Genomic DNA, 22,219 nt, shown 5'->3' on the forward strand with positions numbered 1-22,219 from the left:
GCTAGCAGCCTCCCCCCGGGTCTCCCACGTGGGTGCAAGGGCCCAAGGACTTGGCCATCTTCCGCTGCTTCCCTAGGCCATAGCAGAGAGCTGGATTGGAAGTGGAGCAGCTGGGACCCGAACTGGTGCCCATATGGGGCACTGCAGGTGGTGGCTTTACCCACTACATCACAGCACTGGCCCGTTAAGGATTTTTACATTTGTGTTCATCAGTGATATTGGTCTATGGTTTTTTAAATTGTATCCTTGTCTGGTTTTGAATTAAATGCTGACCTCATAGAATGAGTTTGGATAGGTTCTCTTTTTTCAGTTATTTGGAATATTTGAGAAGAATTGGTGTTGTTCTTTAAAATTTTGTTAGACTTAAGCAGTAAAGCCATGTAATTCTGGGTTTTTCTTTGGAGATTTTTATTGATTCAGGTTTTCTCTGTCTTTGTGACTCAATTTTGATAAAATGTACACATGTCACAGTCAGTGAGGTTAAATAAGATTCCATTCCCAGGTTCTAATGTGAATGAATCGCTGCAGTGGAAGTGACACTTCCTTCCTTCTGAGACGAAGCAGCAGCAACCTCTACATAGTTTTCAGTTCTTTTGGACCTCACTTTTTTTTTTTCCTGTAGAGTAATAAAGTTTTCCTTGAGTCACCTTATTGCTTTTATTGTTTAAAGAAATATTTATGTATTTGAAAGGGAGAAGCAGTGAGAGAGATCTTCCATCTCCTGGTTTGCTTCCCAAATGGCTGTGGCAGGCAGGGATGGACCAGGCCAAAGCCAGGAGCCAGGAACTCCATCTGGATCTCCCATGTGGGTGGCAAGGGCCAACTGCTTTTATAATCTTCTGCTGCCTTTCCAGACACATTATCAGGGAAAGGGTTGGGAGTGAAGTGGCACTGCCATGTGGAGTGCTGACATCACAAGTGGAGGCTTAAACTGCTCAGTAAAGTAGTTTATTCCCAACTGATCGCTTTGTTGTTGCTCATGTTCTCATTTTGTGGAATCATGTAGGATAGTACTGAAGAGAAATGAGGAATGTCAGCAATGTGATTTATGACTGGATCCTTTAGAACCAAAATAGATACAGAACTTAATAGAATGAAACCACACTCACTAACATGTTTTAATTTGTGCTTTTCATTTCAGAGTGATCATTTAGGAACAGGAAGCCATTTCAATAACCGTAAGTATAACAATATGGTTTATCATTACAATTCACCCAGTTCAAAGAAAGGAGAATGTTTATGTCTATTGATTTGTCTCGTGTGCAGATACTCCTGCTGTCATGTGCACTGTGCCTGAGCAGGTGGACCAGGGAAGACTGGGATGAGCACTGCAGCCCCCAGCACAAAGTCTGGGGGTCTCTGAGGCTGCGGTGTTGCTCGGCCACCTGTATTTCTAAATTGTGTGTTGTACAGTTCCCCCAGTTTGTCCTACTGCTTAGGAGACCTTTATCTTGGGGCTTATTTTTATGAGAAGAAACATAAATGTAGTTTTCAGATTGGAGAAGTCAGTCTCAATGCAGATAAGCATTTTAAAATTACTAGTTCTATAGCAGTTACTTATTCATTATTTTAAGACTATTCATAATTATTCTTCACTTTTTATTTTATTCCAATTTTATATAATTCCTCTGAAGTCTAATTTTATTGCTTCCTAGTAAATATTTTTTCCCAGAAACCCTTTATTTAAGGAATACAAACTTCATGCATTTCATAATACAACTTTAGGAATATAGTGATTATTCCCACTGTACCCGCCCTGACACCCATACTCCCACCCCTCATCCTCCTCCCTCTCCTATTCCCATTCTTATTTTTTACTAAGATCTGTTTTCAATTAACTTTATACATACATGATTAACTCTATGCTAGGTAAAAAGTTCAACAAATTGTATGAAGAAAAAAAGAACTGTTCCTCAACAGTTGAGACAAGGGTTGTTCAAAGTCATTGCATCTCAGAGTGTTAATTTCACTTCTGTAGGTGACCTTTTAGATGATCTATTAGTTATCATAGATCAGGAGAACATATGGTGTTTATCCTTTGGGACTGGCTTATTTCAATAAGTATGATGTTTTCCAGTTTCATCCATTTTTGTTGCAAATGACAGGGTTTCATTTTTTTTAATACCTTTGTGTAGTATTCTGTGGTATACATTTCCCATTATTTCTTTATCCAATCTTCAGTTGATGGGCATTGGGTTGATCCCGTAACTTTGCTAATGTGAATAGAACTGCAATAAACATGGAGGTGCAGATCACTCTTTTATAAGCTAAGTTCATTTCCCTTGGGTAAATTTTCAGGAATGGGATGGCTAGGTCATATGGTAGGCCTATATTCAGGTTTCTGAGGTATCTCTATACTGTCTTCCACTGTGGTTGTACCAGTTTATATTCCCAACAACAGTGGATTAGGATACCTTTTTTCCCACATGCTTGCCAGTATTTGTTGTTTGTTGATTTCTGTATGAAAGCCATTCTAATTGGGATGTGTTGAAGCCTCATTATGGTTTTGACTTGCATTTCCCTGACGGCTTGTGATCCTGAGCAGTTTTTCATGTGTCCGTTGGCCATTTGGATTTCCTCGTTTGAAAAACATCTGTTTAAGTCCTTTGCCCATTTTGTAACTGGGCTGTTTTGTTGTTGTTGAGTTTCTTGATCTCTTTATGGATTCTGGTTATTAATCCTTTATCAGTTGCATGGTTGGCAAATAATTTCTCCCATTCTGTCTGTTGCCCCTTCACTTTGCTGAGTGGTTCTTTTGCAGTGTAGAAGCTTCTCAATTTGATATAATCCTGTGTGTTAATTTTAGCTTTGATTGCCTGTGTCTCTGGGGTCTTTTCCGAGAACTCTTTGCTTATGCCAATGTCTTGCAGGGTTTCCCCAATGTTCTCTAATAATTTCATGGTATCAGGTCATAGATTTAGGTCTTTAATCCATTTTTAGTGGACTTTTGGTAAGGTGTAAGTTAGGGGTCTTGCTTCATAGTTCTGCATATGCAGATCCAATTTTCCCAGCATCATTTGTTGAAGAGACAGTCTTGGCTCCAGGGATCGATTTTTATTCCTTTATAAAAAATAAGTTGGTTGTAGAAGTGTGAGTTGATTTCTGGAGTTTCTATTCTGTTCCATTGGTCTGTCCATTTGTTTTTGTACCAGTACCAAAGCTGTTTTGATTATAACCACACTGTAGTATGTCTTGAAATCTAGCATTGTGATGCCTCCAGCTTTGTTTTTGTTGTTTAAGATTGCTTTAGCTCTTAGGGGTCTCCTATTTTTCTTTTCTTTTTTATTTATTTATTTATTTATTTATTTTTTATTTTTGACAGGCAGAGTGGACAGTGAGAGAGAGAGACAGAGAGAAAGGTCTTCCTTTGCCGTTGGTTCACCCTCCAATGGCCGCCGCGGTAGGCGTGCTGCGGCCGGCGCACCGCGCTGATCCAATGGCAGGAGCCAGGTGCTTCTCCTGGTCTCCCATGGGGTGCAGGGCCCAAGGAATTGGGCCATCCTCCACTGCACTCCCTGGCCCAGCAGAAAGCTGGCCTGGAAGAGGGGCAACCGGGACAGTATCGGTGCCCCGACTGGGACTAGAACCCGGTGTGCCGGCGCCGCAAGGCGGAGGATTAGCCTAGTGAGCCACGGCACCGGCCTCTCCTATTTTTCAATATGAATTTAAGCAACATTTTTTTCTATATCTGAGAAGATTATTCTTGGTATTTTGATTGGTATTGCTTTGAATCTGTAAATTGCTTTTGGTAGTGTGGATATTTTGTTGATATTGATTCTTCCAATTCATGAACATGGAAGATTCCTCCTTATTTTTTGTGTCTTCTATTTCTTTCTTTAATGTTTTATAATTCTCATCATAGAAATGTTTGACATCCTGGGTTAAATTTATTCCAAGGTATTTGATTTTTTTTGGAAGCTATTGTGAATGGGATTATTCTCAGAAGTTCTTTCTCAGCTGTGACATTGTTTGTGTATACAAAGGCTGTTGATTTTTATGTGTTTATTTTATATCCTGCCACTTTACCAAATTCTTCTATGAGTTCCAGTAGTCTCTTAGTGGAGTCTTTTGGATCTCCTACATATAGAAACGTATCATCTGAAAATAGGGTTAGTTTGACTTCCTCCTTCCCAATTTATATCCCTTTGATTTTTCTTGCCAAGTGGCTCTTGTTAAAACTTCAGGACTGTACTGAATAGCAGTGGTGAGAGTGGGCATCCTTGTCTGGTTCTGGATTTCAGTGGAAATGTTTCTAACTTTTCTCCATGTTGTAGGACACTGGCCATGGGTTTATCATAAATTGCCTTGCTTGTGTTGCAGAATGTTCCTTCTATACCCAATTATCTTAGAGTTTTCATCATGAAAGAGTGTTGTAGTTTATCAGATGCTTTCTCTATATCTATTGAGATAATCATATGGTTTTTGTTCAGCAGTTCGTTAATGTGATGTATCACATTGATTTGCAAATGATGAACCATCCCTGCATACCACGGATAAATCCCTTTTGGTCCTGGTGAATGATCTTTCTGATGTGTTCTTGGATTCGATTGGCAAGTATTTTGTTGAGGATTTTTGTGTCTGTTATTCAGGGAAATTGTAATTCTCTTTTTCTGTTGTATCTTTTTCAGGTTAAGGAATTAAGGTGATGCTGGCTTCATAGAAGGAGTTGGGAAGGATTCTCTCCCTTTAAATTGTTTTGAATAGCTTGGGAAGAATTGGAGTTAGTTCTTCTTTAAATGTGTGGTAGAGTTCAGCAGTGAATCCATCTGGTCCTGAGCTTTTCTTTATGAAGAGGGCGTTTTTATTGATTCAGTTTCTGTCTTGGTTATTGGTTTGTTCAGATTTTCTATGTTTTCTTGGCTCAATTCAGGTAGGTTCTATGTGTCCAGGAATCTTTCCATTTCTTCTAGGTTTCCCAGTTTGTTGGCATACAGCTGTTTGTAGTAATTTCTGTAATTCTTTTTGTATCTGTGGTGTCTATTGTTACATTTCCTTTTTCATCTTTAATTTTATTGATTTGGGTTTTCTCTCTCCTTTTTTGGTTAGTTAGGCCAATGGTGTTTCAATTTTTTTTATATTTAAAAAAAAAATCAGCTTTCCATTCACTAATCTTTTTAATTGTATTTTGGTTTCAATTTTGTTTATTCTTTAATTTTAATTATTTTTTTCTGCTAGTTTTGGGTTTGTTTTGCTGTTTTTCTAGATCCTTGAGATGTATTGATAACTTATTTATTTGGTTCTTTTCTAATTTCTTGATGTAACCCTAATTGCTATAAACTTTGCTCTTAGCACTGCTTTTGCTGTATTCCCTAAGTTTTGATATGTTGTATTGTCATCTTCATTCATTTCCAGAAATTTTTTTGATTTCTCTTTTGATTTCTTCAGTGACCCACTGCTCATTCAGAAGCATGTTGTTCAATCTCCATGTATTTATGTATGTTCTAGAGATTCTTGAGTTGTAGATTTCCAGCTTCATTCCATTGTGATAAGAGAAGATACATAGTGTGATTTCAGTTTTTTTGAATTTGCTGAGACTTGCTTTATGGCCAAGCATGTGGTCAGCTCTAGAGAAAGTTCTGCAGTCTGCTGAGAAGAATACGTATTCTGCAACTGAAGGATGAAAAGTTCTGTAGCTATTCTATAGGTCCATTTGATCTATAGCGTCGATTAAGTCTGCTGTTTCCTTGTGATCTTATGTCTGGTTGATCTGTCCATTGCTGAAAGTGGAGTATTGAACTCCCCCATTACTATTGTAATGGAGTCTATGTCTCCCTTTAGATCCATTAACATTTCTTTTAAATAGCCAGGTGCCCTGTAATTAGGTGCATTTACATTTATAATAGTCACATCTTCCTGTTGAACTGATCACTGAACTTTTACATAGTGCCCTTCTTTGTCTCTTTTAATGGTTTTTGTGTTAAAGTCTGTTTTGTCTGATATTGGGATGGCTATACCAGCTCTTTTTTGATTTCTTAGCATGGAATATCTTTTTCCATCCTTTCACTTTCAGTCTGTATATGTCTGTTGGTGAGATTTATTGTTTATAGGCAACAAATAGATAGGTTTTATTTTTTAATCCATTTAGCCAGTCTGTATCTTTTAACTGCAGAGTAGAGACCATTTACATTCATGGTGACTATTGATAAGTAAGGCCTTGGCCCTGCCATTTTCCCACAAATACTCCTATTGTTTACTTTGGATTTCTTTTGTACTTTGAATGGGAGATTTTCTGTCTTCACCTTCTTTCATAGTGATGACCATGTTTCTATGTGCATCTTTTGTAAGGCTTAAGCATCTTTTGTAAGGCTGGATGAGTGGTTACAAATTTTCAATTTCTGTTTTTTATGGAAGGTCTTTATTTCACCTTCATTCCTAAATGGGAGCTTTGCCAGGTACAGTATTCAGGGTTGACAGTTTTTTTCTTTTAAGACTTGGAACATATCCCGGCTGGCGCCGCAGCTCAATAGGCTAATCCTCCGCCTGCAGCGCCAGCACACCGGGTTCTAGTCCCGGTCGGGGCGCCAGATTCCGTCCCAGTTGCCCCTCTTCCAGGCCAGCTCTCTGCTGTGGCCTGGGAGTGCAGTGGAGGATGGCCCAAGTGCTTGGGCGCTGCACCCCATGGGAGACCAAGAGAAGCACCTGGCTCCCGCCTTTGGATCAGCGTGGTGCGCCGGCCGCGGCGGCCATTGGAGGGTGAACCAATGGCAAATGGAAGACCTTTCTCTCTGTCTCTCTCTCTCACTGTCCACTCTGCCTGTCCAAAAAAAAAAAAAAAAAAAAAAAAAAAAGACTTGGAATATATCTCATCATTCTCTCCTAGCCTGTAAGGTTGTTGATGAGAAGTCAGTTGTGAGTCTAATTGGAGATCCTCTGGCATTTTTCTCTTGCACATATTAGAATATTTTCTTTATGGTCCACTCTGCCTGTCAAAAATTAAAAAAAAAAAAAAAAGAACATTTTCTTTATGTTTTACTGTGGAGAGTTTTACTATTGTTATGGTGAAGATCTTTTCTGGTAATGCCTATTAGGAGTTCTGTCTGCTTCCTGTACTTGGGTGTCACTTTCTTTCTACAAATTGGGAAGTTCCAAATTTGTTGTGTTCTATTGGCATATTCTTACGCTCACCTCCTCTTCTCAAAGGAGACCTATGCCTGGGTGCTAGCCCAGTGGGTACAGTTTTCATTGTGCTGCCACAAGGACTGCATATAGCATCCTTGCAGTCCTTGGTGTGAACATGTTTCCTGCAGCAACGACCCTCACCGGGGAAGCAGAGTGCCCCGAGCATGTGGAACCACCCACAATGACTGCCTAAAGTCCCAGCCACACCCTGCGCCCTCACAAGCAGCCACAGTGTTTCCACACTGTGAACTGGCACACTGTGAACTTCCTGGCACACAAGGCCTCCAGGCTCAGGAGCACCCAGTCTCCTGTCAGTTCTCCCAGCCTGGCTCAGGCGTCTCCTCTTGGCTGGTTGCTGGGCACACAGACATGAGCTGGGCAGTTGTTAAGTATGTCCAAAATGGTGCCCGCCCTCTCTCGGCTAGTTATAGGATGCTGGTGCCAGGTGGTCAGGGAGAGAGAAATGTGCCCCCTTTTGTTCCCTCTAGGTTGGCAGGAACACTGTCCCCAACAGGGCTCTAAGCTAGGCCTATGTCAGGCTCTTCCTGCAGCTTTATCGCCAGGGGCTTGGGCTGCTGCAGTCTGGTCTCACCTCACTCCAAACCTGGGGCTGAGGCTCTCGGCTGCTGGGGTCCTGAGTTGTGGGCGTCCACACCTCCACGTAGGTCCACTGTGTCCCCCCAGTTTGCGTGGAATTCCCTCTGCCGTTTTCTCCCTAATCCTCCCCTGAGACCGCATCTCTCCACTGTAATTTTTTAACTGTCTTCCCCTAGACTAAAGCAGTGAGCTCCCTCCCTGTTCCACCATCTTCAACTGGAAGTCGCTTTCTAATAAATAGTTAAAAATATTTTAGCTAAGTGTAAAAATCATGTTATCATATAAATTTCAAGAATGCTGTTTCTGTTTTGACTGCTTATAAGAAACATTTAAAATAATAATTGTTTGCCTGTTTAATCTTAGAAGATTACATATATCTAAAAATTGAGATAGTATTTGTTCTTCACTAGGCTGTAGATACTTCTCTTATTTTATGGAAATAAGGAAACAGTATGGATATTTAGAGTAAGGATAATTTTATGTTGTACCTGTTGCTTCTATTTTGTTTGAGTAATAAATAAGAAACAATAACAAGTTCATAATAGCCTCTTGAAATGTGGATACTTGAGCTAATGTTATCTGATTGAATTTATTCAGGAAAAGAAGATATGCTTCTTAAACAGGGTCAAATGTATATGACCGATTCACAGGTAATACTTGTTACTTTTTTTTAATTTAAAAAAATATCTAAAGAAGCTGTTTGGGTCTTTGTATAAAGAAGAAGCAGCATTGTATCTAAAGTGAAGTATATGTGTTAAAATGGTTCTTACCTTCTTGTGTTTACTGAAAGCAAATGATGCAGCGTCTGGTGCCCCTTGGAGTGTGTAAAATGATAGTTTAGGGAAGTGTGTGGAGTTGCAGTATTGTCTGATAGTAAACCTGTATTCTAAAACGGTGATCTGTTAGCTCTTCATATTTGCCCATTTAAATGGGAAACCAAGTATGAATAATAAATGTGCTTTGGCTTTGCACTGTATTTTCCTTACAATGAAATGGATATTTCAGAAGTGGATGTTTCAGAAATTCAAATCAAAATAAAGAAAGCTTTCAGGAGTGTGGCCCATATTGTTAACTGTTATCTGCTTCTCTGGTTTTCTTTCCCATAGAGTCAAGGTTTGTATTTTTGGCACCTTCTGTGGTGCCAAACTGATAAATATTGTTTTGTTTTACCATGTCTTTCTTTGTAGGCAGGGTGATTTACCTAGTTTGATATCTAAGATTTATTTAAGATGGAAAATTCTTTATTTTTAAAGGTTTATTTGTTTGAGCGAGTTAAAGAGAGAGAGGGAAAGACAGAGAGTAGGAGGGGAAGGGGAGAGAGAGATATCTTCCATCCTCTGGTTCACTCCCCAGATAGCTGCAGGGACCAGGGCTGGGCAGACCATAGCCAGGAGCCAGGAGCCTCATCCAGGTCTCCCACATTGGTGGCATGGGTCCGTACACTTGGGTCACCTTCCACTGCTTTTGCTAGGCCAATAGCAGGGAGCTGGATCAGAAGTGGAGCTTCAGGCCGGCGCTGCGGCTCAATAGGCTAATCCTCTGCCTTGCGGCGCCGGCACACCAGGTTCTAGTTCCGGTCGGGGCGCCAGATTCTGTCCCAGTTGCCCCTCTTCCAGGCCAGCTCTCTGCTATGGTCCGGGCGTGCAGTGGAGGATGGCCCAAGTCCTTGGGTCCTGCACCCGCATGGGAGACCAGGAGAAGCACCTGGCTCCTGGCTTCTGATCAGCGCGATGCGCCGGCCACAGCGCGCCAGCTGCAACGGCCATTGGAGGGTGAACCAACAGCAAAAAGGAAGACCTTTCTCTCTGTCTCTCTCTCTCACTATCCACTCTGCCTGTCCGGAAAAAAAAAAAAAAAAAAAAAAAAAAAAAAAAAAAAAAAAAAAAAAAAAAAAAAAAGGAGCTTCCAGGCCCTGAGATGGCACCCAAATGGGATGCCAGTATCCCAGGCAATGGCTTTATTGCTATGCCACAATGCTGGCCCCACGATGGAAAATTCTAAGAAGCTAAATTGAGAGAATCGTTATTAACTGACAAGTATTTAAAAAGATTAGATAGGCATCTGATTGTAGTAAAACAAGTATGGAAGTCATGAAGCTGTGTAAATAATTTCTTGGTAAATTATAGTAGTCTTAGTTTAAAAGTTAATCAATAAATTGAGAGACAGTTTAGAAGGACACCATGCCTAGGACTGTGTTTCATGTTGTCAATTTTCTTGATGTAATGGAAGGCAGCTCAAATTAAAGTAACAGTAAAACCTGCCTAATGTATTTATAACACATGTCCTTTTGTCAAAAATGAGTACCTGTAAAGGCCGAGGAAAATAAAAATACTTAAATTGTATCTTTTGTCATTGTGTGCTCTGATATTTTAACTGTTTTTCTGAGAAGTTTAATTATGTGCTCCTTCTTTTGGTCAGTGTTTAATAGAGGGGACAAGCCATCAGTCACATGATATCCTGAGATGATGTGCTAAATACTAGTCTATCAGTCTGTCGTGTTTGAGAGAAGGGTACTTGTCTTTTTTCCTGAGTTGCTCCATGTTCTCTTGACAAGTCTTCTACTAGCTTGATTCATTGGGTTGTTATTTTTATAAATGAAAGAACATATTGGAGTTAACAGTGAAGGCACTCAGAAGTTATATCTGTTACTAGAAGTTAAAGGGGCTGGCGCTGTGGTATAGTGGTAAAGCTGCCGCCTGCAGTGCTGCCATCCCATATGGGCACCAGTTCAGGTCCTGGCTGCTCCACTTCCTATCCAGCTCTCTGCTGTGGCCTTGGAAAGCTCTCGGCACCCCGTGGGAGGACCGGAAGAGGCTCCTGGCTCCTGGCTCTGGATCGGCCCAGCTCTGGCTGTTGGGGCCAATTGGGGAGTGAACTAGTGGATGGAGGACCTCTCTCTCTCTGCCTCTCCTTCTCTCTGTAACTCTGACTTTCAAATAAATGAATAAATCTTAAAAAAAAGAAGTTAAATAATATGCAATGCAATTTCATATTTAAAATCGAAGGCTTTATTTTATTCAAAGGTTCTGTTGGCGTTCTGAGCACATTGTGTGCCGTAAGCCATGGAAAGAGTAAATAAATGTGTTTCGCTACAGCCTTTTTTCTTGTGTTGGGTAGATGTGTTGAACAGGAAAGAAAGGAAATAGAGTCCTGAGACTACAGCTATTTTCCTTCTTTATTCTGCCAGAAACACACTCTAGTGAGCAGAACTTTTAAAATGTTCTGAGCGTGTTAAGGAAATTATGTCAAGAACTATTTTTCTTACCATAAAAGTCCCCCATCTTGATAGCCTGAAAACGCTTTGACCCCTGATGAAGTTGAAACTTTCTGAAAGTTTGGCACGTAATGTGGGGAGTGTCTTCTCCAGGCTTTGTGACCGGTGTCTCTTTTCCTTTTCCAGTGTCCTTCCCTGGGCATACAAGCTCACATGCAAAGCAGATCTATGTTGAGACCTCTGGAGCTATCTTCACCTGGCCAAACTTCATACTCTGAAAATGAAATTTTAAAGAAAGAGTTAGAAGCAATGCGAACTTTCTGTGACTCAGCAAAACAAGACCGACTCAAGCTCCAGAATGAGCTGGCTCACAAGGTGGCTGAGTGCAAAGCGCTGGCGTTGGAGTGTGAGCGGGTCAAGGAGGACTCGGACGAACAGATCAAGCAGCTGGAAGATGCACTGAAGGACGTGCAGAAGAGGATGTACGAGTCGGAAGGCAAAGTGAAGCAAATGCAGACCCATTTTCTGGCTCTCAAAGAGCACCTCACAAGTGAGGCAGCCACAGGGAGTCTCAGGCTCGTCGAGGAGCTGAAGGAGCAGCTGAGAGACACGAAAGCAAAATATGAAGGGGCGTCAGCAGAAGTGGGGAAGTTAAGAAACCAAATCAAACAAAGCGAGATGCTGGTGGAGGAGTGCAAGAGGGACAGGAGCAAGCTGTTAGAAGAAAACAAGCGACTGCAAAAGGACGTGAGTGTGTGCGAAATGCAGCAGGAGAAGGAAGGGAGAAGGGTGGTGGAGATGGAAGGGCAGTTAAAAGAATTATCAGCGGAGTTGGCCCTTTCCATTCCAAAAGTGAAATTTGAAAGCATGAAGAGCTTATTATCCAGTGAAGTGAATGAGAAAGCAAAAAAGTTAATGGATACAGAAAGAGAATATGAAAAAGCACTCAGTGAAATTCGACAGTTAAAGAAAGAAGTGGAGGATGTTAAGGCCAAGCTTGCTCAGCGAATTAGACCAGAGGAGCATGAGCAGCTCAAGAGCAGCCTTGAGCAGAAGTCCGGAGAGCTTGCGAAGAAGATCACTGAGTTAACAATGAAAAATCAGACTTTACAAAAGGAAATGGAAAAGGTCTGTCTGGATAATAAGTTCCTCAACCAGCAAGTGCATAATCTGACCATGGAAATTAAAAATGATTATGTCCCTTTAAAAGTAAACCAAGAACTGAAAAAGTCACATGGTGTGGATATTGAAGGTTTGAACAGGAAGCTTTTAGACGTGACTCAAAAATACACAGAAAAGAAGTTGGAAGCGGAGAAGTTGCTGCTGGAGAATGAGAATTTACGCACGGATGTTAGCCGCCTGGAGACTGTGTATGTGCCTCCTGAGAAACACGAGGAAGAGGTAACGGCTCTGCAGTCCAGGATTGCTGAGCTGAAGGAAGAGCTGTCTGAACGTAATAAAAAATGTGCGGAAGATCAAGAGAAAATACATGCACTCACGTCTGAAAACACTCACTGGAAAAAGACTCTGCATGTTCAGTACGTGCCAGTCAAGACCCACGAAGACATTAAAATGGCACTGAGCAACGCATTAGATAAAACTAAGAGAGAACTACTAGATGTGAAGAAAAAGTCAGAAGAGTCGAATCAAGAATTTCTGAAAGTAAGAGATGAGAATGAAGTATTAAAAAGAAAGCTGGAAAACACTCAGAATCACATTAAAGCTGAGTACATCAGCCTGGAAGAGCACAAGGCACAGGTGAGTGCGCTGCGTAAGAGTGTGGAGAAGGCACAGGCCGACAAGGCAGACATGCTGGCTGACTACACAAAAGGCCAGGAGGAGATCCTCACGCTGCATGCCGAGATTCAGGCCCAGAAGAAGGAACTCGACACAATACAGGAATGCATTAAGCTAAAATATGCTCCCATTATCAGCTTTGAAGAATGTGAGCAAAAATTCAAAGCCACGGAGAAGGAACTCAGAGAACAGTTGTCAGAGCAGATACAGAAGTGTAGAGTCAGAGAGGAAGAGGCCAAGAAGAGCACGGAAGAGAATGAAAAGCTTAAGAAGGAAATCTTGGCTCTTCAGAAAGATTTACAGGATAAGAGTGTTCTGATTGAGAACTCCCATGAAAAGGAAAGAGCTTTCAGCAAAAAGTCAGAAGAGCTAAGCAAGCAGGTCCAAGACCTGTCACAGAAGTACACAGATGTCAAGAAGGAGAAGGAGAAGCTGGTGGAAGCCAGTGCCAAACAGGCCTCGGAGGTGCTGGCAGCGCACAGCCTTCTGCAGCAGCACGTTCCGTTGGAACAGGTGGAGGCTCTGAAAAGCAGCCTGAATGGCACCATCGAGCATTTAGAGCAAGAGCTGAAGAAGAAACAAAGGTGCCTTGAGGAAGAGCAGCAGACGGTGACCACACTGCGCCAGCTGCTGGAGAATCAGAAAAACTCTTCTGTGGCCCTGGCCGAGCACTTGCAGGTGAAGGGAACTTTGGAGAAGGAGGTTGGACTCATCCGGGCACGTCTGAGAGAAAAGGAAGAGGAGAGCCAACGCAGAACTGAAGACGTCTCTAAACTCCAGTCCGAGGTTCAGAGGACTCAGCAGGCATTAAAACAGTTGGAAACTAGAGAGGTAGTTGATTTGTCTAAACACAAGGCAATGAAAAGTGATTTGGAGGCACAGATTGCTAACTTAAATGAAAGACTGGCCAATCTGAATAGAAAGTATGAGGAAGTCTGTGAGGAGGTTTTGCATGCCAAAAAGAAAGAGCTGCCCACAAAAGAAGAGAAGGAATTTCTACATTTCAACCTGGAGCAGGAGATCAAGGATCAGAAGGAACGATGCGATCGGTCCCTAACAACAGTCACAGAGCTGCAGAGAAGAATTCAAGAATCTGCTAAACAACTTGAAGCCAAAGATGATAAGGTAGGCGCCAAACAGCCTGCACGGCTCTGTGTTGGAAACCCCAGGGCACACCTGCCACAGTAGAAGGAGAATGGGGTTCTGCCATAGCATCGCACAGCCAGGCTCATAACAGTTTTAACAAAGGCTCCACTCACCACCACCTGTGCAGTTAAACTGCTGCTGTGCAAGAAATTCTGAATGTTATAAAAGTGGGATAACACAAAATCAAAACCAGTTTCCTGTCTTTTGTTTTGGTTGGTGCAGCCAAGAGTTGTAGGAAGATGAGACTCAGGTTCACTTGTCTCATAGGTAATCCAGTGGTTTATGACATGTAAGGATTGGGGATGCAGGGGAGGACCAGAAAGATGTTTCTGGGCTGCAAGGAACCCATGACCCTGGGGAGCATCCTAGACTTGACCTTGGCTCTCACTTGTCCCCACAGACCGAGCCTCCAACTCATCATCTTTGTGTCGCCATATAGTTCTGTGGACTAGTCTCCTCACCCATCACGTCCTGCTGTTCTCACTGAGTTGAATCCTAAACATTCTGTAATGTCTTATCCTGTCACCTGTTGCCCTCACTGAGCAATATAGCCTAAGTGCACACATGGTTCTTCTTCCAAAGCACTTGAGTTTCTTTCTCTTTTCTTTCTTTTTTTTCTTTGCCATCCATTTGAAACAGGCATTACACTGTTTGAATTGTGTAGCTGATCTTTTAGAGCAGGGTGTATAGCTTCTCCTTCTTATCTTTCGTATAATTTACAGAACAGGTACTCAATGGTATTTTGACTCTAGTATTTGCAGTAGCTTTGTAGTAGGAAGATGAGGTGTGAAGGTTATTGTTTTATCAATCTGACAAGCAATTATTAAAGCTTCTACCTGCCAGGTAGGTTATTGAGTGAAAACAGCCCCAGCCCCAGCCCTCCTCAGAGAGGGTAGGTCCTCAGCTCTGGCACATCATGCCATGTTATCTAGTGTTTAAATGCTTGTTGGGAAGTTGGTTCTGAGTATAGAAGTATATAATTTTAATGGCTAATTATTGACATTACCTTCAAGTTCCGTTTATTGAGCACATATTAGGTGCTAGGCATACATTTATCACTGGGTTTGATTTTCTTAATGCTGAACGATTTTTTGGTTTTCACCAGGAAGGACACAGAGCCTCAGAAAAGTAAAGGGGAAGTAGCCAGGCTCACACAAGTCCCATGTGTCTGACGGTACAGCCTGTGTTCATCCCACAACCCTAGTCAGTTGTCTTAAATAACACGGCTCTTGATTGGAGCAGGGCATTAACGTGAGCTGTGCTCTTGACTTCTCATGCTCTGCTGGAGGAGCCCCCCCCCTTGTGTTCTGATCATCATCTGCAGATTGTGTCTGTCCCCTCATAGGGATTTCTGTGCAGTCGTGTGTCACATCACAGTGTTTGAGCCAATGATCACCCATGTGGTGGAGTTGCCCAGGGACCTCATATCCATCTGTTTGTGTGAATTACTCTGTGATGCTCACAGGGTGACACAATTGCCTAGTGACCCATGTCTGAGAATGCACCCGTGCTGTTAAGGGACACAGGACTGCTTTACGTAAGAAGACTGAAGTGGGCCGTTTGCCCTCGTGGTTAAGATGCCCACGTCCCACATGGTGGTACTGGTGTTTGACTGCTGGCTGTGCTCTCAATTCCAGCTTTCTGCTAACATGCACTCTGGGGAGGCTGCAGGTGTTGGCTTAAAGACTTGGGTCCAGGCCAGCAGAAAGAGTTTTGGGTGTTTGGGGATGAGCTAGTGCATGGGGGTTGTCTCTGTGTCTCTGTGTCTCTCTGCCTCTCGAATGAATGGTAAATTTTTTTTATAACTGGAAACTGAGTTTCTTCTTAAACTTTAGAATTTCTGTGAAATTACTTCTTCCCTTGGTATTTCTTTTGTAAGGGGTATACTGAGATGAGTTTCATTGATGAAATAGAATTATATTGTATGTATTGTCAGTATTCATACCTCAGTTTTCTGGAAGATAAAGATGAAGTTTGTGTCTCAAGTAAGAAATGATTCCTGTGCAAAGATATTCATCATCAGTGGGTAAGTGAAAAATCTGTGTTTGTCTCACAACTGTTTTCTCTATTTCTAAAGATAACTGAACTGCTTAATGATGTCGAAAGGCTGAAGCAGGCACTCCATGGCCTTTCCCAACTCACCCACATGAGCGGGAGCCCCACCAAGAGGCAGAGCCAGCTCATTGACAGTCTGCAGCACCAGGTGAAATCCCTGCAGCGGCAACTGGCTGTGAGTAAGCAGAGGGGAGGGGCTGTACTAGGGAGACCCTGTTAGCTGGGATGTGCAAGGCTGCCTCAGAGATGGATCTGATGAGTAGCGTGTCCAGATCCACACATGCGATCATTTTTGCAAAAGTTACCTATACCGCTAGTGTGATAATAGTTGTTGGGTGCCCACTGTATGGCAGGAGGTACTTTAAGCATTTTACATACATTGTCTCTAAACTTTGTCTTCTTCAGAATTCTACAATGCAGGTTGCAATGTGTTTCATTCATAAGTTAACATAGATTAAAAGCCTTGATGCCTGGGGTCATATGGCTGGAATTAAACCTGGGCTTGGCTGGCTCCCAGTCCTGCATCTTTCCTGCTACAGGATCCTCTCTAAAATATTGGCCTTCTAGAGTTTTTCTGAACTTTTATCTTATTATGAAGAGATGTGCTTGTGGTCTTAGAGTTTATATCCTTATACATTGAAAGAAAGCCCCTGGATTTTGAGGTAAGAGAGCTGTGGGACTGGAACTGTGGTGCAGCAGATCAAGCTGCTGCCTGAAATGCAGTATCCCACACAAGTGCTGGTTCAAGTCCCGTCTGCTCCACTTCCAAACCTGCTCCACGCTACTGCACCTAGGAAAGCAACAGAAGGTGGCCCAAGCCCTTGGGTCCTTGCCACTCATGTGGGAGACCTGGTTGGAGTTCCAGGCTCCTGGCTTTGGCCTGGCCCATCCCCCATTTTTGTAGGCATTTGGGGAGTGAACCAGTGATAGAACATCTCTCTTTCTCTTCCTTTCTCTCTCTCTCGTTCTCTCTCTCTCGCTCTGCCTTTCAAATAAATAAATAAATAAATAAATAAATCTTTTTTAAAAAAATGGAGCTGTGTGTAAGGTCTACTACCTAAAAGTGAATGGAACATTCCCTTTAGTTCTTGGCTTGCTCATCCATAAAGTAGAATAAGAATTGATTGTTTCCTGGTTTACTTTTTTAATTGAATGAGCCAATAGACATAGAAATGCTAAATATTATGTAGGAATTGGTTATGTATTGTTTTTGAGTAGAAGAAGCTTATTTTTTAAGTGTTTGTTTTTTACCACTATTGGCCAACAGGCTAATTATAGCAAAGTGCTGATTTATGTCTTATAAAAAGGGTAAAGGATTGGAATTATTTTTGCATTATTATTGTGTTCCTGACTGCGTGCTAAGCCCTGTCAGGGTGAGAGTGTCCTATTCCTGTCAGCATGGAGTTCCAGCTATGGAGAGAGGCCTCTGTTTGGACACACGAATGCTGATTTTCTAATCTGTCTACATTTCTAGGATGCTGAGAGACAGCACCAAGAAGTAATTGCAATTTATCGCACACACCTTCTTAGTGCTGCACAGGTAAGGAATTATTTCACTTATGGAAATGATAATATTTAGATTAAATAGTGTTTTATTTCATGTAAATTCATGTGAAATAATTGGTAATTCAAAGTAACTGTGCAATATGCTTTCTTTTCATTATGGGTTGCTTATATCCCCCCCAGATTTACAAATTTATTGGCAATAAAGCATGTTAAGTTGTTGCTGTCTCATTGGGTTGTCACTCAGGGCATAGATAGTTTGTTAGTACGTGTTATGTTGTCCTTGCTGAAGTTAATGTGTGGGCTGGCACCATGATAGTTTGGTAATCACAGCCATAGTGATCATGATAATCTTCATAATAATCTGGGTGATATCCCTAACCTCCTCTCCCTCCACACCCTAGACCTCTTGGAGCATGATAGTAATGATCCTCACAATGCTGCCAACCAAGAGGAGCACGGAAAGGACTTCATAAGTTTCTTGATAGCATAGGAATATGTCTTTCAAATACAGGAAATACTGGAAAAGTGCAAAAATGACATGCATATAATTGTAATTGTAATATATAAAGACAAATAGGGGCCGGCACTGTGGAGGAGTAGGTTAAGCCGCTTCCTGTGTGCCGACATCCCATTCGGGCGCTGGTGGTGGTTCCAGTCTCAATTGTTCTACTTATGATCCAGCTACCTGCTGATGGCCTGGGAAAGCAGTATAAGATGGCCTAGGTGGTTGGGCCCCTGCTCCCACGTGGGAGACCTGGAGGAAACTCCTGGCTCCTGGCTTCGAAACAGCTCATCCCAGGCCATTGTTGCCATTTGGGGAGTGAACCAGTGGGTGGAGGACTTCTTTGTCTGTCCCTCTCTGTCTATAATTCTGTCTCTCAAATAAATATATAAATCTTTATAAAAAAGAAAATACATCTTTTAAGAGATATTAATGGTTTACTGAGCCTTAGACTCAGTGAAGCATAGATTTTGAATTCCGTCTTTCGGAAGTATACTGAGAAAGCTGTTTGAAAAAATCACACTAAAAAATGTTTCACATGGGCCGGCGCCGTGGCTCAACAGGCTAATCCTCCGCCTTGCGGCGCCGGCACACCGGGTTCTATTCCCGGTCGGGGCACCGATCCTGTCCCAGTTGCCCCTCTTCCAGGCCAGCTCTCTGCTGTGGCCAGGGAGTGCAGTGGAGGATGGCCCAAGTGTTTGGGCTCTGCACCCCATGGGAGACCAGGAGAAGCACCTGGCTCCTGCCATCGGATCAGCGCGGTGTGCTGGCCGCAGCGCGCTACCGTGGCGGCCATTGGAGGGTGAACCAACGGCAAAAGGAAGACCTTTCTCTCTGTCTCTCTCTCACTGTCCACTCTGCCTGTCAAAAAAAAAAAAATGTTTCACATGAGAAGAATGTACTTCATGCTCTGTGAAAGCCCCATGAAAAGCATCTCTGATGTCTCAGAACAGGTTTCTTAGGATGATGTGATAAAGGAGATGTGGTTTGTAGAGACCAGAGAGGTAAGAGGAGCCATTTGTGTTTGAAGTGTGTTGAGTGACACTGTGTAAATAAAAACATGAAAGAGGGAAGGAAAGGAGGGAGCAGGGAAGGTTTTCAAAAATATATTCAAAGAAAGACATCTTTAAACCGAGAACATGATATAAAATAATAAAAAGCAGTCTGAAAATTATTAGGCTGACCTTTTCTATAGGAGATGGAGATAAACCAGTCAACAAGAATGAATCAGAAGATGATAGCTGTAGCTTCTCTGTCTTGCATCGATAGAAGATAGGCTGCAACTTCAAGGTTTCTTGCATTCAGGGGAGACACCTCCTAGTGAACCCTGGGATAGGAAGGTTGGCAGGGAGGTAGAAAGGAACAGAGAACTGTGGTAGGGAGGGTGAGGAGCTCATTGGTGTCGGCCAAGGGAGAAAGACTTTGCTGTCACTGAATGACAAAGTAAACTAATAAGCATTTCTATTTGTATAATAAATACATTTGAAATTTGAAATTATTTTCTACTAGTAGTTAATGAATCCTCACAAAAGCAGTTGACATTTGAAATAGTCTTGTCTTCGGACATCATAAAGTTAACTAAGACAGATAGGTCAATATGGTGAATGTTTGAAGTTCATCCTAATGTTAAAGAAACAGGATTTGGAAGCAGAACTTTTTGCATGAATGGGAAATACTGTGCCGAATCCTGTTCATGTACTCCAGTGAAAGCAAAAAAAGAAAAACAAGAAAAAACAAGTGTAGCAGGTTTGTAAGCTCACCATATTAAATTCCCTGTAACCATCCTCTTGCTACTTTGTAAAATCTAGTGTTTCTTTAACAACAATACACAAGGCTGGAGCAGGCATTTACCGTAACTCTGAGATGCCTGTGTCCCATGTTGGAGTGGATTGTATTCCTGGCTCTGGCTCCTCACTCAGGCTTTCTGTCAGTGCAGACCCTGGGAGGCTGCAGCTAGCTAATTGCTCAAGTAATTGTTTCCTGCCTCCCAAATAGGAGACCTGGAATCAGTTCCTGGCTCCCAGCTTCCACCTCAACCTGACCTTGATCTTTGCAGGCATTTGAAGAGTGAACCAGGTGATGGGTGCTCTCACAAACTTTCTGTCTCTCAGATAAACATTAAAAATACACGTGGCTAATATTCATGTGACAAGACAGTCACTTTCATCAGTAAGGGGGGAGGTGTAGTTGAACAAGAGTTATCATTTTTCACTTTGGGTCCTGGCAGATGTTAAACTGGATGATAGTCTGCAGTTGCAGCCACAGTGTGTAGGAAATGGGTGTTTAAACTCTGTTGGTTGGAGTGTTAATAGTTATCATCTGCAAAACTCTCAGCTAACTGAAGCTGACCCAGTGTTTCTCCCCTTTCTTGTGTCTCTCCAGGGCCACATGGATGAGGATGTTCAGGCCGCCTTGCTTCAGATCATCCAAATGCGGCAGGGGCTCGTGTGCTAGCAGCCGGCTGTGTCCGCCAAGGTCTGCCTTTTCCTGTTGGTGCTGAATGTTCTGGGTGCAACTCCTTAGCCTTTGCTTGGCCTTCCAGGGCTGGTGTAGTTAAAATAAAATGAATTTTGTTCCACTTGTCGGTCCTTATAATGAAATAAGTATGTTACTGAGTTTCTCATCAGTTCACATCTTACATTCTGTACATATTAATTGTATAGTTAGGCCAACAGCATTAACACTTAGATTCTCAAGAATAAATGACTGTGTTTATTTAAACCTTTGAGTTTCTTAGATATGCCTGAGCCATCAGAGCTGGTCCATAGGAAGAGGGATTAGACTGAAATAATTGTTTAAAGATTCTTTCAGAGCTGTTGATTCAAATGGTGGCCACTTTTTTTTTTTTTCCTTTCTGACATGCAGAGTTAGACAGTGAGAGAGAGACAGAGACAGAGAGAAAGGTCTTCCTTCCGTTGGTTCACCCCCCAAATGGCTGCCACGGCCAGCGCGCTGTGCCAATCCGAAGCCAGGAGCCAGCCAGGTGCTTTCTCCTGGTCTCCCATGTGGGTGCAGGGGCCCAAGCACTTGGACCATCCTCCACTGCACTCCCGGGCCACAGCAGAGAGCTGGACTAGAAGAGGAGCAACCGGGACAGAATCCAGTGCCCCATCCAGGACTAGAACCTGGGGTGCTGGCGCCACAGGTGGAGAATTAGCCTAGTGAGCCACGGCGCTGGCCTGCTATTAAGTGGATCAAAAGACCTTTCAGATGCTCAGTGGAGCCGTGACACCTACTGGAATTTCAGGGAATGCCTTGTGACCTGGCTGGACTGGTTCTGTCTTTGTGGTGACTTGATGAGTGCCCTTGATTCTTACACCAGTGACTTTTATGCCTTTTTATTTATTTATTTATTTATTTTTTTAACTTTTATTTAATGAATATAAATTTCCAGTGTACAGCTTATGGATTACAATGGCTTCCCCCTCCCATAACTTCCCTCCCACCCACAACCCTCCCCTCTCCCGCTCCCTCTCCCTTTCCATTCACATCAAGATTCATTTTCAATTCTCTTTATATACAGAAGATCAATTTAATATAAAGATTTCAACAGTTTGCACCCACATAGAAACACAAAGTGAAACATACTGTTTGAGTACTAGTTATAGCATTAAGTCAAAATGTACAGCACATTAAGGACAGAGATCCCACATGAGGAGCAAGTGCACAGTGACTCCTGTTGTTGACCCAACAAATTGACACTCTAGTTTATGGCGCCAGTAACCACCCTAGGCTGTCGTCATGAGTTGCCAAGGCTATGGAAGCCTTCCAAGTTTGCCGACTCTAATCATATTTAGACAAGGTCATAAAAGACAGAGTGAGGATAGTAACCAATGATCCTAAGAGTGGCATTTACCAGGTTTGAACAATTATACAGCATTAAGTGGGGAAGAGGACCATCAGTACACACAGGTTGGGAGTAGAGCCATTGGTGGTAGAGTAGAGGTTATGATTACAAAGGAATGAGGCCCAAGTGCGCTAGACAGGGTCTAGAACAAAGGACAGAGTCATTATTAGAGGAGCTAAGAAAGGTGCTATCTAAGCTACAAGTAATTTTTCTGATTGAGAGGCAAATAGAACCTGATAGAAGGGGCTTGATAATAATCTGGTGGGCTTTAGGCCTTATAAGTTAAGAGGCCCAGACCTATCTATCTCTTCACATGGGATATATCCTAAGGGAGGTGTGAACCTCCTGGGGGAAGGCACTCTGTTGACTTTCATTATTTGGCTGGCCTGGGAGGAGAGCTGGCCAGGTAAAGGCAGGGGGCATCTCTAATAAGAAA

At 42.4% G+C, this 22,219-nt stretch overlaps 1 protein-coding gene across 7 annotated transcripts in view; it reads left to right on the forward strand.

Moving 5' to 3' along the window:
- UACA (uveal autoantigen with coiled-coil domains and ankyrin repeats) overlaps positions 1-20,514 on the forward strand; it is a 117,559-nt gene extending 97,045 nt beyond the window's left edge. For 5 of the 7 annotated variants that reach the window (XM_062206556.1, XM_062206551.1, XM_062206557.1 and 2 more), the window contains 6 exons: positions 1,142-1,178; positions 8,314-8,366; positions 11,117-13,852; positions 15,951-16,103; positions 17,403-17,468; positions 20,319-20,514. In XM_062206556.1, the coding sequence (XP_062062540.1) occupies positions 1,142-1,178; positions 8,314-8,366; positions 11,117-13,852; positions 15,951-16,103; positions 17,403-17,468; positions 20,319-20,390 (3,117 nt within the window). In that variant the 3' untranslated portion in view covers positions 20,391-20,514. Of the gene's footprint in view, positions 1-1,141; positions 1,179-8,313; positions 8,367-11,116; positions 13,853-15,950; positions 16,104-17,402; positions 17,469-19,931; positions 20,016-20,318 lie in introns of those variants that run through there. The other 2 variants (XM_062206553.1, XM_062206552.1) reach the window with 2 other exon arrangements.
- The last annotated feature ends 1,705 nt before the right edge of the window (positions 20,515-22,219 follow it).

The sequence above is a fragment of the Lepus europaeus genome, chromosome 11, assembly GCF_033115175.1.
Source record: "Lepus europaeus isolate LE1 chromosome 11, mLepTim1.pri, whole genome shotgun sequence".
In the NCBI taxonomy this organism is placed as follows: domain Eukaryota; kingdom Metazoa; phylum Chordata; class Mammalia; order Lagomorpha; family Leporidae; genus Lepus; species Lepus europaeus.